Source organism: Octopus bimaculoides, chromosome 1, assembly GCF_001194135.2.
Source record: "Octopus bimaculoides isolate UCB-OBI-ISO-001 chromosome 1, ASM119413v2, whole genome shotgun sequence".
NCBI classification, from domain to species: domain Eukaryota; kingdom Metazoa; phylum Mollusca; class Cephalopoda; order Octopoda; family Octopodidae; genus Octopus; species Octopus bimaculoides.
The window spans coordinates 58080698-58098775 of record NC_068981.1 but is presented as its reverse complement, the minus strand read 5'-3'; the positions used below and the strand labels follow the sequence as shown (position 1 = coordinate 58098775).

The following is an 18078-nucleotide window of genomic DNA, read 5'->3' as shown; positions in this document are numbered from 1 at the left end:
TAGTGAAAAAAAATTATTGTGTTGAGAAAAATAGAAAAATCTCAAAGTGGGGAGGTGTTGTAGTGAACGCCCCTAGGTGAGAAGTGGGCTGGTCCACTACTAATAAATAGTGGACTAACACAGTCAGTAATGTCAGTCAGTAAGGTATTCTGTTCGGGCCAACCCTACAGAGATGATGAAATACGTCGTCATAATGTGGGACATAACAATGGTGATGAGCATTCATAGCTCACACAGCCACTGATGTGTAGTAGTGGGACATAACATGAAAAAACATGTTGAAAGTAAGGAATGTAAACAAACACCAACAGTCAAGTGCTTCTATTCAATCTTTTTTAACATTAACTATTATGTAACTACTTCATTACTCTCTCTCTCTCTCTCTCTCTCTCTCTCTCTCACACAACATTCTGTCACCCTTTTCTCTCTTTCATCACCCTTTATCATGGTGTTTCAGCTCAAGCTCTTTACCAATAACCTTCATGTAGCTGTCTATCACCTAACTCTTATCCTTAGTTCTCTTTTGAAACTCTCCCTATTATCAACTTCTCACTCTAGTTTTCTTCCCACCTTGTTTTGTGTGGAAAAGGAAAGAATGAGTCAGTCAATGCAAAGAATGGGGAAATGTTTTAGTCCTGTTAAGTGAATACACTTTGGAATTTGGTGAACAAATGAACTGAGACAATATAAGATAGAGAACTCTTCAGTCTTGCAAGGGACAAGGCTATCTCTCTAGTACTGGTAACCACATTAAAATGCATTTTGTGTACTCTGTAAAGTGGTATTCAGCCTTAGAAACCATGCTAAAAATAGAACATAGAGCAAAACATGGTTCCTGATCCATCTAGGAGGGCAGTAATTCCAAATAAGATCTAATTTGGACTGTGATGACCACAAAACATGGAAAAGTGGATGTAATATACTGATGAGGAAAAGCATTATCAAAACAAAAATAAAACCCTTTATTCTCTGTTTTAAGCATGTACAGCTTTCTTTATATTACTCTATGTATTGATTAACAATTTTATTTGTAAAGTTAGAAAATATCAAAAAGTCATAAAATCACTTAATGGTTCTATGCTTATAGTGGCCACTGTATAATCTATGCTTAATCAGAAGAATCACATATTGTTCAATTTATTCTAACATGTTCATTCTTGTATGTTGGTTTTTAATGAATCTTGTGATTATGCATAGCTTATCTTTGGAACAGTAAGAGATGTTTTCAATAGTGATAACACCTTCAAGTGTTATCATAAGAGCAGGTGCAACCTATTCCATTAGTTGAATGAAAACTCATCCAGCAGAAATTACACTTCATTTCTATAAAACAGCTGCCATTTGACCCCCTCTCTGTGAATAAAAAAAAAATTATGTTGTTTAGCTTATCCCCCACTTTTTTATATATTTATTTCAAATAACATTACAGAAAATCTTTTGAAACTTATTTTTCTTCGTAAACCTAGTTTTCTTTTTTCTCTTATAATTTTTTGATCAGCTGTAATTCAGAATTAAAAAAAATCAAAATGTTATTCATATAAAGAATTTGTTTCTATATTCAAGAAGATAGATAAAAGAAATCTTGCTATAACTGTAACTTTTCCTCATGAACAGGTATAAACTATCTTCATTTTCCACTATATATTTTCTGTATCCCATCCTAATGCTTGGAGTTAGATGTATCAAATGCTGATTTATTTATAACAGAAGCTCAACTGCTATAACATAGAAAATAAGAATGGATACTCTATAGAATTAAAAGAATAAGGAAAATTTACAAGAATGTATTTTCATATAAATTGCTTCATAGATTATATTAGCTTGATTTTAACACTTGCTTAATCTTTTTGTAACTTGTGTTGAATATGTCAGAATCTATAGAGGAATGGTAAGAAACTCTGATACACCCACATTAATACATCAAAGACTTCTCTTCACCAATAGATCTCATTCATTCCACAGCCTAGCTTCATGTTGAGTGAATCCTTGAAAACATATGAAAAAATGAAATGCTATAAAATCAACAACAACAAACAGATTATATATGTGTTAGTGTGTGTGTGTGTGTGTTTGTGTGTGTAACAAAAGATTAGGGTTCGAGTGAACCAGGCACTTAAATGGTAAGGCACTGGGTCAGATCAAAATTAAAATGCATACACAACAAAGATAGACGAATTCATACGTGGGTACCAAAGTACAGACAGAAAGATATTCAGGTTATGTATACAATTAACTGAAGTCAAATGAGTATCATGACTAGCAAGGCTTGTAGAATCATGAAAGTGCATATGCTGTTGATTTTTGAATGTTTCTAATAGTTGTGGTTCATGTATTTATCTGATGAAAATGGTTTTTTCTAACTATGCAACATCTCCATTAATCAGTTAAAAATTCGTTGGAAGCAGCTGTAGTGAATTGACACATTATCCATCTGTCGTTACTTATCTATCTATCTATCTATCTACCTGTCTGTCTGTCTGTCTATCTAAAGGATGCATTCCAATGGTCAGGCGGTCCGTTTACTGCCAACACCCGTTAAAAGGAGGGCTGGGCATGCCATGGTTGATGATGCACAGACACGTGCTGAGACTGCAATATCTCCGGCTCTACATAGACGACAGTGAACAGGTGTGGTCGCCGTTTGTGAGGCATGCTTTCCCCACAGCTCATCTCCATGACCGAACTGCAGTCGTGGAACAAAAAGAGGCCGAGGAAAGGCGAATGGCATGTTGCTCTCAAGCAACTATGCTGTCTCAGGTTGACCTTGAGCGACTTCAACACAACCAAAGCATTCTATAGGAAATTAGTTGAGGGGAGGTATGACGATGATCTCGGGGCAAACCTGGGCGTCGATGAAGAATACCTGACCCGCCTGTTCAAAACGACTTTCAGGCTGGGACCTATGAACAACTTCCAGAGATCCCTGGCCTGGCAGTGCTATCGAGAAGCGCTACCCGTTCAGGATAAACTCTACAAGCATGGCTCGAGAAACATGGGGTCGGCCTGTCTGAGATGCGGTCAGAGCGACAAAACCATCTTGCATGCACTTGTACAGTGTCCAACCATTTCTGACCTGTGGGCCTATGTCGAACGACTGCTATCGCATGTGGGATGAGTCACTTTATCAACTGAGTCTATCATGAATATTGTCACGCCTCCTTCCTTGAAATGGGAAGGAAGAGCCATTTTCATCGTACTTGTGGCTATGGCGAAAGAATGTGTATGGTGGCCGTGTCTGAAATGTCTAGAGACAAACACTTTCCTCTCTGGTCAATCTCTCATCAACTTCTTCAAGTATCACTTGAAGAGGAAGGTGAGAGTAGAGAGGGAAGTTTTGTCTAGTGAATGTTTCAAAAAAAGATGGGTGAATGTAGCAAGGATGGCATGTGTGAATGACGGAGCCAGCTTGAGCATAATCCTATGAACCAAAAAAAGCGAAAGGAAAAAAGAGAGCCACTTACTGTAATGTGTTTTTTTGCATGACACTATTGCCCAAGGTTCCTGTGGTCTTTTCTGTGGGCTTTTCTTTCCACGGAGAAACCTAATTTGTTTTCACTTTTTACATTGACATTTCTGTGATACACGATCCTTATTGATCGTCCCCCCACTTTTTCCCTTCTATTTTTTCTTCTCTTCTTCCCAAAAAGAAAAGCTCTACTTTGTATTTTGTTCCATCTGTGTTCAGCCCTGTGTGGCCAATAAAGAAACATATCTATCTCTCTCTCTCTCTCTCTCTCTCTCTCTCTCTCTCTCTCTCTCTCTCTCTCTCTCTCTATATATATATATATATATATATATATATATATATATATACACATACATACATACAGAGTGGCCCAACAGTTGGTTTACAATTATCACATAGGCACTTTAAATTTTTTTTTAAACATTTTATTACATTTAAATTTCTATCTTACAGTAAACTAAATTAGCATAGAATAATGATTTCATATTTTTTATAATTAAGATCTGAACTGTTAATGTATGAATGCGAAAGAGATAGTTGAATAACTGTAAACCTACTTTTGGGCTACCTTGTGTATATACACACACACACACACACACACATTAATCATCATCATTCAATGTCCAATTTTCCATGCTTGTGTGGGTCAGACAGTTTGTTGAGGCAGGTTTTCTATGGCTAGATGCCCTTCTTGTCAAACCTCACCTGTTTTTAAGCATCAGAATGATATTTAACATAAAAAACAATTAGAAAAATTTCAGCCCATTGAATTTAATATTTATGCTTTATAACATTAATAGTAAAGAAATGTGGTTGGTCTAATATCTTATTTCACACATGTACTGGTAGCTCATCTATACTGCTTTCATTCTTTTCAAACCTGGGACTTGTAAATATACTATTTAACTAATTCAACTAATCTTTTATATTTTTTTTATATTTTATGCTATCAAGCTAAAGTTTTTTTCTCTTTGGGTTATATTTCATGTTATCTAATCTCTTCTCAATTTTTAAAATCTGTTAACATTTCATTGTTTTACATAGATATTTACTTACAAGAAAACATTGTAATTTTTCTCTAGTTATGTAAGTTTAGCCAACAAATTCCTGGCTCTCCAGCTTAAATATGTCAATAGCACCTGTAATTTCATGATAGACAGGGTTTACATACTTAAAAATACAAGTCAGGTGTATTTAATAAGTAAAATCAATGCCAATAGCAGTGACATATGAATGATTTTATTAATGTCTTAAGATGTTGCCTGTTCATTCATTTATTCAATTCTCTTCTTGGCATGTGCTGCTAATATTCCAATCCTTGCTGCATCTTACTAGCTATAATACAAAAAAGACCAAGATCTAGCTGATGATATTACTTCTGTTTACAGAATCAATATTATATGTCTGCAAGACACAGTGATATTCTGAGTGATATATTTATCACCTTACATTTTTAGTCATATTAGTCCATATATACATACATGTAAATATCGAAAATTGAGTGTTTTTGAAAAAAAAAAAATTAAACTGTTGCCAGAGTAAATGGAGAGCCACCTATTATAAATTGATAATCATATGAGTGTTTAAATGTACACCAATAGATAATAATTCAAATGTACATTTGGATGTTCTCTATCACTTCTTTCCATTTATAAACACTGCCTCCAGGGAAAGGTTGCTTAACTAATTAGCATAAAAGTATTCAGACATACTCCAGATTCTTGCCACTAGTATACTGTTTCTTCTCTTTTCTGCCATTACTATAATAGTCTGTGTGTTTCTCAGAGCTAGCCAATCTCATGTCACCTCAACATGGCATTGCTAACTCACTCACCATTTCTCCTTTCATCACCCATGTTGGGTCCTGCCCTCAACCCTACACTAACTACTACTTCCAATCCATCTGGAATTCCATTTGCTCATGCCTTCCCTATGGGTGTTGAGTAGCAACACTTTAAGCTGAAATTAATGGCAACAATCTCATCAGTGTAGTGATGGTGGAAGAAAGATACAAAGTTTTATGAGCATTATCTCTTCTTTAAAATTCAGCTAGTAAAAAATAAAATAAACAAAGTGATATGAAAAGTTACCACATCTCAGGATGATTTTACTGCAACTCCTTAGATTCAATTTAATTTTGCTGTCTATTTCCACCACCACAACCACCACCACCACCACCAGATTATCCCTGATCGAGTAGACATTTGACCAAAAGTGTTCCAGTTGTGACCATACCATCCTTTTATATATCAGAAACAACATTATTTAATGTACCTTTCTTCATTTAAGAGAATAGGGTGTATGATTTTATAGAAATTTGTTGCTATTTCTATCAGGTTGAATGATCACACAGATACTACCATGTTAGCTCATATAATATCCTTATAATAAATATACTGTGAATACAGTTATAAATATCAGAATTCAGGATTGCTCTTCTTTTTTTTATTTCATTTTGTTCATATTCATTTCAATACTTGACTAAAAATACCATTTCCAATCTCATCAATTACTTTTTATTGTGAATTTACATGATTTACTTTAAGATAACAAATAATATTTGACAAATGTCTGTACTGGTGTTTTAAATTTATTTACTTTTATGTCCTAAGATTATCATTTAATCTTAAAACTTATAATGGATGTTTCTTTTTAATCAATTTATGAACATTCCTTGAAACAGAAAGTAGAACCATTTAGCATTATTTTCCTTTTTTTTTTCCTGATTCTTTCATAAATTTATTTACAAAGATTGTCAATATTCATCAAAATGGAAAACTAGAAAAAAAAAAATTTTAAATATACAATTTACATAATGGATATATTTTAAAGATAAGATGCAAAAGAGAAGCTGAGTTAGCTACTTCAAAAGTTTGTAATACATAATAAAGACATTCAATTATTATTGGATAAAAGTACTATAATTATAACTTACGTATAGTTTTTAATGTGCATAGGCATTAGTACTTGCTGGGGATTGGGAAAGGTATATGTTGATGCTTAGCTGTTACAGATTGATTGCCTTAATGGTTTACTAGAAAAACTTGCCGCCACATATCTCTATGTAAGATTGTTAAGAGAAAAGTTAAGAAGGTTTCTGCTTTCTATCACCTTTTGTTAGAAACTAGCAACCAAATCTCCATTGGGTAACACTTTATCTTAAATAAAGCAAAATGAGATGATTGGGTGTAACTGCCTGGATGCTGGTGATTTGTCACTGCTAATGTCTGGACATTAAACACGTTTTGGCAACAATACTTTTTGGCCTGGAGGTACACACACATGCATACTCAGAAATATACACATACAGATAGAATAAAAGAGAGAGAGAGAGATCACAATTTATTAATTGAACACGATGCCATAAACAGTTTCCCCTCACCTTATACACATAAAGAAAAATATGCTCACAGACAGAGAGAAAGAGAGAGACAACTGATGGCAAATAAGTCAGCATCAAATCAGTGATGCCAAACAAGTGGCACCAAAACCTCTCATACCCTAATAAGGAAAGGTCACATTAAATAACCCCTAAAAAGACAGGATGCTTGTAGCTGAAACCCCTTTAATTATAAGTAAAAAATGAATGAAATTCATTTACTTATTAATGTACATCTTTGATTCACAGAATCTATTTGCCTTACTGTAAGATAAAATAGTTTTTAATTTGTATACTTGCAGACGACATTTTATTCAGATGTTTGTCTGTAAAAAGGTGGTGCATTAAATGCCCTTTTTTATTTTTAGCTGGAAATTAAGGAAAAAAGCTAAAATTTTGTAAAACAGTTGTATGTTATTTCTATTTTCAACAGTTATTAATCTATATTTTTATCTTTATTTTTTAGAACAATGATGGCAAGTTGACGAAAGATGAATTTCGAGAAGGTTCCAAATGTGACTCATGGATAGTCCAAGCATTGTCAATGGATATGCCTCACAGATAATGTCACTGATGTATATCTTATAGTGGACAGTATTATTTCCATAATTGATGGGTTTTTTTTCATAATGTCTGAAGAACAGCACCATCTTAATCCGATAACTGTACAAGGAAACAATAATGATGCCTCTTTGTTTTGGGCTTAACACTCTTCATTGTATAATAATTGTTTCTAACACTCTTCATTGTATGATAATAAGAAAATGACTTTGTTCTTAACATTCCATTTTGCTGTATATAACCATCATAAGCTCTTCATCATACCTAACAAAGTAACAATATTTTTCTCAGTGAAAGTTAGAAATTAAAGAAATAATAATAATAATAATAATAATTATTATTATTATTATTATTATCATTATTATTATTATTATTATTATTATTAGGACAGTGCCTGGCCAAAGCAGTAGAGTGTCATACTAAATACCCTAGGGTATTTGTTTTTTGTCCACTTACACTGTCATTTCATATCCAGCCAGGATCAACTTTGCCTTTTATTCCTCTGAGATTAATAAAACATGCACCAATTGTATACTTGGGGAATCCAGTTAACTAGACCCTTTCCCTATACATTTGTGGCCTGATGTCAATGTAAGATACCATTATTATTATTATTATTATTATTATTATTATTATTATTATTATTATTATTATTATTATTATTATTATTATTATCATCAATTATGTATTTGGATTAATTCAATCCACCATAACTCCCCCAAAAGTTTTTGGCTTTATACCAAACTAATAAATTATTATTGTTATTAACATCTGCTCAATTATCTCATATTTTCAAAGTCCAAAATCTAAAATTTATTTGTGAATATTTAAATATTTTTGTCTCAGTTTTCATTAAAATTAAAGAAGCTATTATTATTATTTCAATGTTTTCTCATTTAAATTTTAATTTCCTGACCTGTAAATTCTGTAATACACACACACTCAAATAAACATTTTCACACAGAATATTTCATTGTATGAAATATGCAAATATCCTCCCCAAAATTTGTCAACAATATTTGTCTTTTTCTTTTGTTCATTTATAAAATTTTTTGTTTGTTTCTAGTATCAAAACAATTTTTAAAGATTAATTGATAAAAGATCTTTATTTAGCTTCTGAAAAAGGTTTCTAGCTGGTAAATGCTAAATCTTTTCCTCAAAATAGAAACTATTTCCCTATCTTTAATAAATATTGCTTAAACTGAAATATTTTCTGAAACTGCCTGTCACAGAATATACAAAGCAACAAGAAATACAAATTCAAAGTATATTATTTTACTGGGACCTTTTCCATCAAAATATTATTATAGATGCATTGAAGTACTTTCATTTCATGGATGCAAAACTTATAACTCCAAAGCTGTCCCTTATAATATTCCAAGTCAACTTCAGTTAGTGGTAAGTTTTTCTACAGTCAAATGCAATCACCATTGTGTCATAGCCACCTCCCATATCTTCTTAAGTCATTTCAAGGATTTCCACATTGAATACATCAGCCTTTTCATGCTCAGCCATATGTTGCTGTGTACTAGCTTTACAATGAGCTATCTCTGCTGTTTTGGTGTCTATTTGGTGTCACTTCTGGAAAAGTTAAAGTTTATATTAAATTCATGTTAATGACCTCGTATAGCAAACACTAGGTTATTGCTATATTAACATATTAATAGTGCAAATATTAATAATACTAATTACTATATCAATAAATTGCTTATACTAGATGCCATTCCTGGCATTTTACATATCATTGCAATGGTGAGAGATGATTTTTGATATTTTGTATGCTCATCTCTTGCTCTGTTATAATTCTGGATATAATTCTTAATGGCTTCAGAAATCTTTGGATAATTGCTATGTTTGCACAGCTTATTTTCTATGTCATTTTGAAACTGAGAACATTCTTTTTTAATTTTGCTTTTTTAATGCTATGTAATTCAAGAAAAGCAACCTTGCACAGAGTAATAGTTTTCCCTTGCAGGATTGTGGAATATGCGTAACAGCTTCTCTGTTCAGTGTTCTTGTTACAGAGGTGTCAAATCCCTGTAGCAGGAATGATGTAGAATATCAATCTTCATGGATGTGTTGCAGATTCATGATCTTCTGTTTTGTTAAATGACTTCATAATTCCTACTTTTCTATTAACAACAACATAAACAGCTTACTTGAGACTGAATTCATTCAGAAACTTCCTTACTACTGTACATGGTATGCACTTCTCCAAATAACAAATAACATATCAGCTATGACAATGCAGTGTGATCAATGTCAAATACAATTAAAGGATGAATTTTGAGAAACAACAGAGACTTGCTAACATCACCTCTTTTCTAAAGTCTTGACATATACAACACATTAATTTGGAGCTCTTGCTCAAACTTCAATCTAAATTTGGTGATTTAATGTATAGTAAGTTAGGCTAGTTCTCCTACACTAAAGCCACTACATGTGTTGTGGGATTAAACTTGATTATACAAAGTAATTTGATATAAATGATAACATCACTTTATTGCAAAACAGCATTGTAAGAAATCATGAATAATGCAGATTACTCTAACTTAAGTATAAATCGTTTAGGGCTATAAGTCATACTTTGTGATACTTGTAAAGGCCAAGAGTAAGATCACTTATAACACAACCATGAACAAGGGACTGATGATCAGTAGAAGCTATTGAAATGGTCAAGTTACGAGGTAGGAGATTCCATTTGCATTTGGTTACAAGTGTGTTATTTGCAAGGCTTAATACATTGCCAGTATCAAGTAAAGTAGCCTCTATTTTACTATCTGTTTTACTCTATGTTTGCAGTTGTTGATAGGCACGATGGAGAAATGACAGATATAGTTATGAGAAAGGTTGAAACTGATGTAGGTCTCTTACTAGATCTCCAAACTTAGGAGGAGTTCACTATTTTATTGTACAGGCTGCATCTTGTTTCTCTGGGTGGGCATTTATTTTTAGAGTGCCTAATAAGGCTGCAAAAGATATCCCTAAGCCTTAAAATAGCTGTGGTTGTATGATTTGAGTCAGATATTTCTGCTTCCTCTTCAAGGTGGGCATAAGTTTGATTGCTGTGTTGGCTGAGTAGTCCCTCAACTGTTTTTGTGTAATTTCTAGTATTCTTGGCCAGTTTAAATGTGGTTTCTAAGTAAGGAAATGTGTGTTTGAGAAGCCTTGACAAATGCATTTCGAACACATGCCATTAACAAAGGTGTCCCTAACATAGTCAATCTGGGACTTTTCAGTTGTCAAGGGTTGAAAGTTTCAGTCTTGGCTTAAAAGTTTGAAGTTCCATAAGTATTAGTCTAAAGATTCATTGATAATTTTGTTTCTGATTTTTTTGAGAAGTTCTCATATTTCAGTTTGACATATATACTTTGAAATATGTCAATAGTGACCTCATGGGTAGATTTGGATATACATTTGAAAATGAGTGGCAAGATATAATTAACTAGCACATAAAGTTTGTTGACATTCTTGTCTTCAATAGCTGATAGACCAATATCACCATTTTTGGGCCATGTTGTTAGTGTTCTGGTCAGTGTTGAAAATATCCTGTTTTAGAATCTTATCCAATGAAGTAAATTAAAGTGAAACAGGTTTAGGCTAGAATGAAAATACCTTTTAATTTACTTCAAACAACCAATGATATTGCCCCAAACACAAAATACATAACATAATGCAAAGTAGCAAACAGCATGATAACTACATGGAAGTAATTTGAATAATACAGAGTTGTGATGACAATATAATGGAATAATACATTAAAAAAGCACTAAAGTACAAAATTTTCATATTTAAATTTTATATCTTTATTACTATATTTTTTGGTCTTGGATATGTTTGACCAGATGTAGTTAAGAGATTGTCTGTCATACAATTCATTGGCTCATTGAACATCACTTTCAGATAAGAAGGTCTGCTGATACTATTATTCTCAAATGCATATTTATTTGGAACAATGTAGCTTGAGAAACCTAAATGCATATTTATTTAGAACAATGTAGCTAAGAGAAACCTGTTTTTTTTCTGTCAATAGAACGCTCTCATTATTAACTGATTGTATCAACTGAATACATATACACATATTCAAACAAACTATGTATGCAAAGAGATTAAATAATTCAATGACACTATCTGCTTGAAAAACAATGGGTAAGTTATTGCTAGCATTATTTAATACAAAGGTATTAAAAAGCTAACTTCATAAAAAAAGTGATGAGAGGAAAAATAACAAGTACATTATTAGTCAGTGACTAATATCTTTTTACATTAATATTATTTGATCTCTTTCTTTACATCTTCAATGTACAATATTGTATATTTACTTAATCATTTATCAATTTTTGAGTAAGTACATCAAAGGCTATGTTTTACTGATGAGGTCAAAACAAGACCAAAATATGACATGAGTTATTGCTCTTCCTTGCCAGAAAATGAAAACATTAGGCATTGACTTTACCTATCTGTTTGTCTGTCTAACTTTTTCTCATCACATATTTATTTCTAGTTAAACTGTTAATGCCCTATACATCATTTAAGCACAGTCTTACCTATTGCTTTCATGTTGATGACATCTATTTCTAAACAATTCTATTTTCTAAACAATTCTATTTTCTATACCAATAACTGACTGCCTTGTTACTTGGCAAAATACGGTGAAGACTGTTTTTGCTGAAGAGATCTTAGTAAGCTAAAACATATTTGAACTTGTCTCACCTGACATAATCTCTGAACACTTCTATTTTCTTAAACCAATAAATGTACTGCCTTGTTATTTTTTAATTCATAACTACTTTGGCAAGTATATTGGGAGCAATGTTTCACTGATGAAGCCAAAATAATGTTTAAGCATGTCTGGATTTGTTACCTGTACTTCCTGAGAAAATCAAAACTATTAGTTTTAGATTGCCATACATTTTGTTTTATTCCTGCATATCTATTTCTAGTTAGCTTTTTAATGATCCCAGCATTAAATGTTCCCCATGACAATGATTTTTTTTTTTATCAAGCAACTTGGTTGCATTGATGGTAATCACCTCGGCTGAGATCAGCAATTAGCGCATGACAATGGTTCAGCATATATTTACATCAACTGCTTTAACTAGTTTACAGCAGTGATTCATTTGGTTGCCTGTGCATGGCAACAGTAATCACACCGATTAAGGTCAGCACTCAGTGCAAGATAACATTCAGCATATATTTACATCAACTGCTTTAGTGCAAGTACTGTTTATTTACCTAAACTATATCCCTGTGCAGGACACTCATGCAGTATTATTCCTGAATAAGCTCACTCAACAGCACAAGTCAGATCAACTTCATCTATTTACAATCATGTGAGTTCAAAACAGTACCACACACAGTGGCATATCACATTGTGAACAATGGTGTCTAGTTTCCCTTTTATTTTACATACTGTGTAGATCTTTGAAATGTTTATCTTCTTGGAGGTAAGGGGAAACAGTCATGGAAAATGTCCATGTCTCTTCACCATGCAGTGAGGAGAGAGTCCGGTGTGGGGACATCCACGCATTCTGTACTTTGGCAGGTTTGATGCTTCTATCATTTCATGAAACAATAGATTCTTGAATGACAATCCATTCCCCACACTGCCAAGCATCTGCCAAATCAAACATGAGTTCACGACACGCGTCAACTATATACAAGAAAATTTCTTTGTACCATTTCACAAATTTTCTCACTGATTTGTGTATTATTGCCAGCTGATCTGAGCAATCAACCCCTGCCCATCCCTTCATTGTATGAAACAACTACACTCGGTTTCATTTTGACATTATTGTCCGCATCTTCTTTTCTAGTGTCCTTCATGCTTGCAGAATGCATTGTGGATAACATGTAGACATTTTTGTCACGCCATGCTAGAGTGAAAATGCTGGTGCATTGGTATGCTGTTTCTCCCTTTTATCTTGTGAAGATTGGGTGGCATGTTTTTCCTGTGTGTTCTCACAGTCCCACAGGCATTAGTCCTCCTTGCCCCAGCTGCAGGAAGAAGTTTGGACTGGAAAACCAGTTGTCCATATAAATATTGTAGCCTTTGTCAAACAAGTTTTCATTCATTGACAACACAACATCAGTTGACATTAGAGTAGACACTGGAAGATCCAATCTGTCCTGACAAGTGTAGATTTTGTAATTCCACGTGTACTCATAGGCTCTGCCAGTTGACTGGCATTCTTCATAAACCTTGACTCCAGAGTGGGCATGTTTGGTCAGGTTGTATTGTTTGAATCAGGGCTTCCCTTGAATTTCCACAAACTCTCATCTGTACAAATGTCCTGTGTGAGGACATACACTGTTCTGAAACTTTCAGCTACTTCATCAACGATAGGACATATTTTGTGCAGCCTGTCATCTTGGTTCTCACCCAAGTTGAAATGTACATTTCGAAGAAGCGCCAAAAATCGATCATGTGGCATCTTTTCTGGAAAGAAAGGTGTCGATGTGGCTGGATCCTGATTCCAATATGACACCAGAGTTGGTTTCTTTACGATGCCCATCAGTATCAGCAGAACTTTGATTTTGTCTCTTGTGGTTGGAAACCAATCATTGCCATGCCTGGGTCTGACATGCTGGGGGTGGTTTTCAGCATGGTCATTCTCATTTCATTTACTATATATTGGAACATTTCATATGTCAAAAACTCATGAAAGATTTCCAGTGGCGAACTTCATGTTCAAAGTTTGCCTTTATGCCAGGCGTACCAGTAAACCCATGCCATCAGATGAAATTGCCTCTCGTTTGCCACATGACATTCTGTTGTCCAGCGCCATTCACTGCTGCCCACCTGTACCTTTGATTCACTGGAATATCATCATTGCTATTGGAATCATCTGATTCTGAATTAGGAAAATACTCACTCTCTGAGTCATCGTCTGAACCGGAAGAAACAACTGGTGAGGTGGTGTAGCTTGGCATGATGACCATGAATTCGATGAAACAGGATGCGACGAGGAAGTTGACGGAGCCAAAGTGGTAGGATGCGATGACCATAAATTCAACTAAACAGGACGCGATGACAAAGTTGATGGAGCTGGAATGGTAGGACGTGATGACTGTAAATTTGACTAAACAGGACACAATGACGAAGTTGACAGTCGGAGTGGCAGGACCAGCCTATCAAGTTGTAAATATTTACATCTAATTGGCCTATCTATGGCAGGTGGACTGCTACTAACTCTGGCAACAGGTTCTAAGTCAGGCAGTGTATAATTACGTCAACCAATTTAAAGCATGTACATTGCATGCGTAAATTTATGTCAACCATTTTAAAAGAGTTAAATGTGTTAAGACTAAGTAATGCATATATAATACTTTGTAGTTTACATTTTCTTTTTCTTTTGATATGTGTAATACCTTTAAGAATAATCATGAAAAACTATTATCGTTGAAATAAATTATATTCAACAAATAATAAAGTAAATTTAACATTTTATAAAAAGAAAATGCTTAAATGTTACTATATGATATAAATAAACCAGAAATTGTGAAGTAGCAAGGACTAATATAAAACTATATCAATAGTACATCCAAAATATTCACATCTAATTTATACACACCTTCACTTTGGTTTTGCACTTTTCGCTATCATGTTAGTCTGTTGATTTTCAATTTTATGATTTGAATTTTGATTAGCATCAACATAATGAACATAACACTTTCAGACATTTAAAAATAGTTTTATTCTAAACACATACATTCCTATGTAGGATGGAGAAAGAAGATGAATTGGTAGAATCAGTAAAACAGTAGGCAAAATGCTTTGTAGTATTTAATTGCACCCTTTTATGTTCTCGTTAAATTCCACCAGAGTAAACTTTGCCTTTTATCCTTCCAGGATAAATACCATTCAAGTACTAGAATCAGTATAATTGACTACTTTATGTTTATGTAAGAAACTATTATTCTTTCCTTCACTCAAGTGATCTACTGGTTTTCTTTCTCATTGTTTCTTCACACGTTGCCCCACTTCTCTCCCCTTCTCTCTCTCTCATATTTTTTTTCAAAATTCAGTTAGGGAATCATCAAAAATTATACATAGAATGTTCAAGATGGAAAAAAGAAAATCAAACGGATGTAAAAGGTATGTTAATTTTTTTTTTTTTTTTTTTTTTGCACAGTTTAATAAATGCATACTTCAATATATATTTATTTTTCATATATAATCTAATTTTTTTTTAAATGGCCAGAAAGGTTATCATTGGTTCTCCTGTGACTTTCATAACACTGTTGTACAAATGGAAAGTAGTAAGTATATTGATAGTAAGAGAAGTAATGGTAAAGATTCCAATAGTCTTTCTCATTGTAGTTTTCCATGCTGTGAGTTTAACTTGATCTTCAAATGAATTAAGCTCATCACTGCAGTGATCCCTCACTGCATCATCATCATCATCATTTTCACATTTACTCTTCCATGGGTCAGATGGAATTTGTTGAAGTAGATTTTCTATGGCCAATTGCCATTCCTGTCACCAACGCCTCACCTGTAAAGTAATATTTTTCCATGACCAGACATGTTTTCACAGAGGATTGGAAATAGACAACTTTTGCATAATGGTGACACATATAACTATCATGCAATATCAAGGTATGGAGTTAGAAACTCTCCCCCCCCCCACACACATGCATCTATCTATCTATATACATACATACATACATACATACATACACACACAAGGGCTTCTTTCAGTTCACATATCCAAAATCCACTTAAAAAGCGTCAATCAGCCTAAAGTTGTACAAGATACTTGCCCAAGATACAACTAAGTGGGACTGAATCTGAAGCCATATGATTAAGAAGCGAACATCTTATTACACAGCTATGTCAGCACTTCATAATCCATAACATTACATTATATAGTTTGTTGGATTAGACAATTTAAATTCAAAAAGTCAGTTAGTGTTAACACAAATAAATGCATACAGTTCTAGAAAGTCAAGTGTAAATAATTATACAATGAAGGAACAAAAGCATTAGTCGGTGTTTAATATTTTTTTTTTACCTTTTCCAGCAGTGATGAATTATTTAATTATCTAAATTCTAAATAATTCCATTTTCCTATGTCAGCAAATATACAATTTTGTATATTTACTTAGTAATTCTTTTATCACAACTTGAACAAGTATGGTAACATATATTTTATTGATGAGGTAAGAATAAGACCAAAACAGTCTTGAATTGTCTCTTAAACTCGCTAAAAAAGATAAAAAATAATTTTCACAAATATTGTTTTTTCCTCATTGCATAATTATCTCTAGTTAGCTTTCTAATGCTCCTGACATTAAATATGTTAACATTAACTTATGTATTAAAATTGAAGTTTGTCTTTGACAGGAGGAGAATTAAATATTGGTAACAGGTTTTGACTACAGGCCTGTAAGCCAGTATCTTACCAATTCTACCATTACTCTTTTCAGGTTTTAGTTTTTCTTTGCTTAAGAGTCATGTCTCATAAATAATGGCTGAGGAGAATAGTATCAAAGGTGTCATTTTTGATTTGTCATGATGAATTAAATTAATTATTTCATATTATTTTTTGCTTCTATCCTAAGAAATGCCATAAAGAATCCTAAATTGTAATATTTCAACACTTTTCTTTTCTGTACCAAATATTTGTGACTTTAATGAAAAAATCTTCAACATTTCTGCTGTCAACATTCCATATAGAATATCTAGCTTGTCACATTTGTATAATTAATTGTATAGCTGAGTTTTTTTTATATATTTAGTCCAAACATAGAATTTCAGTTACGTGTAATCAGAGGTCCTGTAAATGAGTTCAGTTTTTACTGATGAAGAGGGTTATTGATCATATATTAGTTGGATCTCAGTTTACAGTGTTGATAATATCTTGTATACCATAAAACTAATCAAGTTGGTAATTTTACAGTTCTTGCAAGTAACAATAGGTTGCTCCTCTCCTGTAATACCTATTTACCTCAGGGCAGAGAAGGAGTTTTGAGGTGCTAAATATTTTGGCTATGGACATAACATGGAGCTTGGATATGAAACATTGGTCTCTCAGTTGGTTGTCTTATAACTTATAAACTCACCTAGCTACATATCTTAGTAATCAATTTAATAGTAGAGAAAAATGATACAATATCTGAGTGGAAGAGGAATTTGCTTTTTAACTTAGTTCATGCTTTGTAACTAGAACTGTGCTACATCCTAAACCAAAATGTTGCTGTAGATTAAATAATTAGCTCATTTAACTATAGTAAGCAAGAATTCTACATTATATTCTGTACTGATTGGAAATTAGATCTTGTATATCAAGTAGTAAAAAAGAATTATCTGTCTTGCCACTTGCTTCAGTCAAAATTTGACTGTTAACAAAGCAAAAGTTGTCCACAATCTTGCCTTCTATAAGAGTTGAAACAGTTTAAATCAGCAGTTCACTTTCTTTCTCTGTTTATCTTTACAGCTACTAAAAATGTAATATCATAGCCACAATTTTGCTGTGCCTTTTATCTGTTGTGCCTAGTTACATATGGATGCAGCTACAACCTAAATTTGTCTTAAAAGCAGACTATCTTTGCATTCTAAAAGCTAATATTACCATCTTTTCTAAATTGTTCATAAATATGGTTCTTTTTTTACTTTTTCATTATATATTTCTAAATTTTCAATTTTTTAATAAATTGAGCTATACCT

At 33.0% G+C, this 18078-nt stretch overlaps 1 protein-coding gene and 1 long non-coding RNA gene across 6 annotated transcripts in view; both read left to right on the top strand.

The window, feature by feature from the left end:
• The window catches only part of LOC106873006 (neuronal calcium sensor 1), a 191188-nt gene extending 182903 nt beyond the window's left edge, over positions 1-8285 (top strand). For all 3 annotated transcript variants that reach the window (XM_052967011.1, XM_052967014.1, XM_052967017.1), the window contains one exon: positions 7312-8285. In XM_052967011.1, coding sequence (XP_052822971.1) covers positions 7312-7410 — 99 coding nt within the window. In that variant the 3' untranslated portion in view covers positions 7411-8285. The remainder of the gene's footprint in view (positions 1-7311) is intronic.
• A 240-nt stretch (positions 8286-8525) lies between these two features.
• The window catches only part of LOC128247565 (uncharacterized), a 67962-nt gene continuing 58409 nt past the window's right edge, over positions 8526-18078 (top strand). For all 3 annotated transcript variants that reach the window (XR_008263884.1, XR_008263885.1, XR_008263883.1), the window contains exons 1-2: positions 8526-10093; positions 15435-15504. This is a non-coding gene — a long non-coding RNA (uncharacterized LOC128247565). The remainder of the gene's footprint in view (positions 10094-15434; positions 15505-18078) is intronic.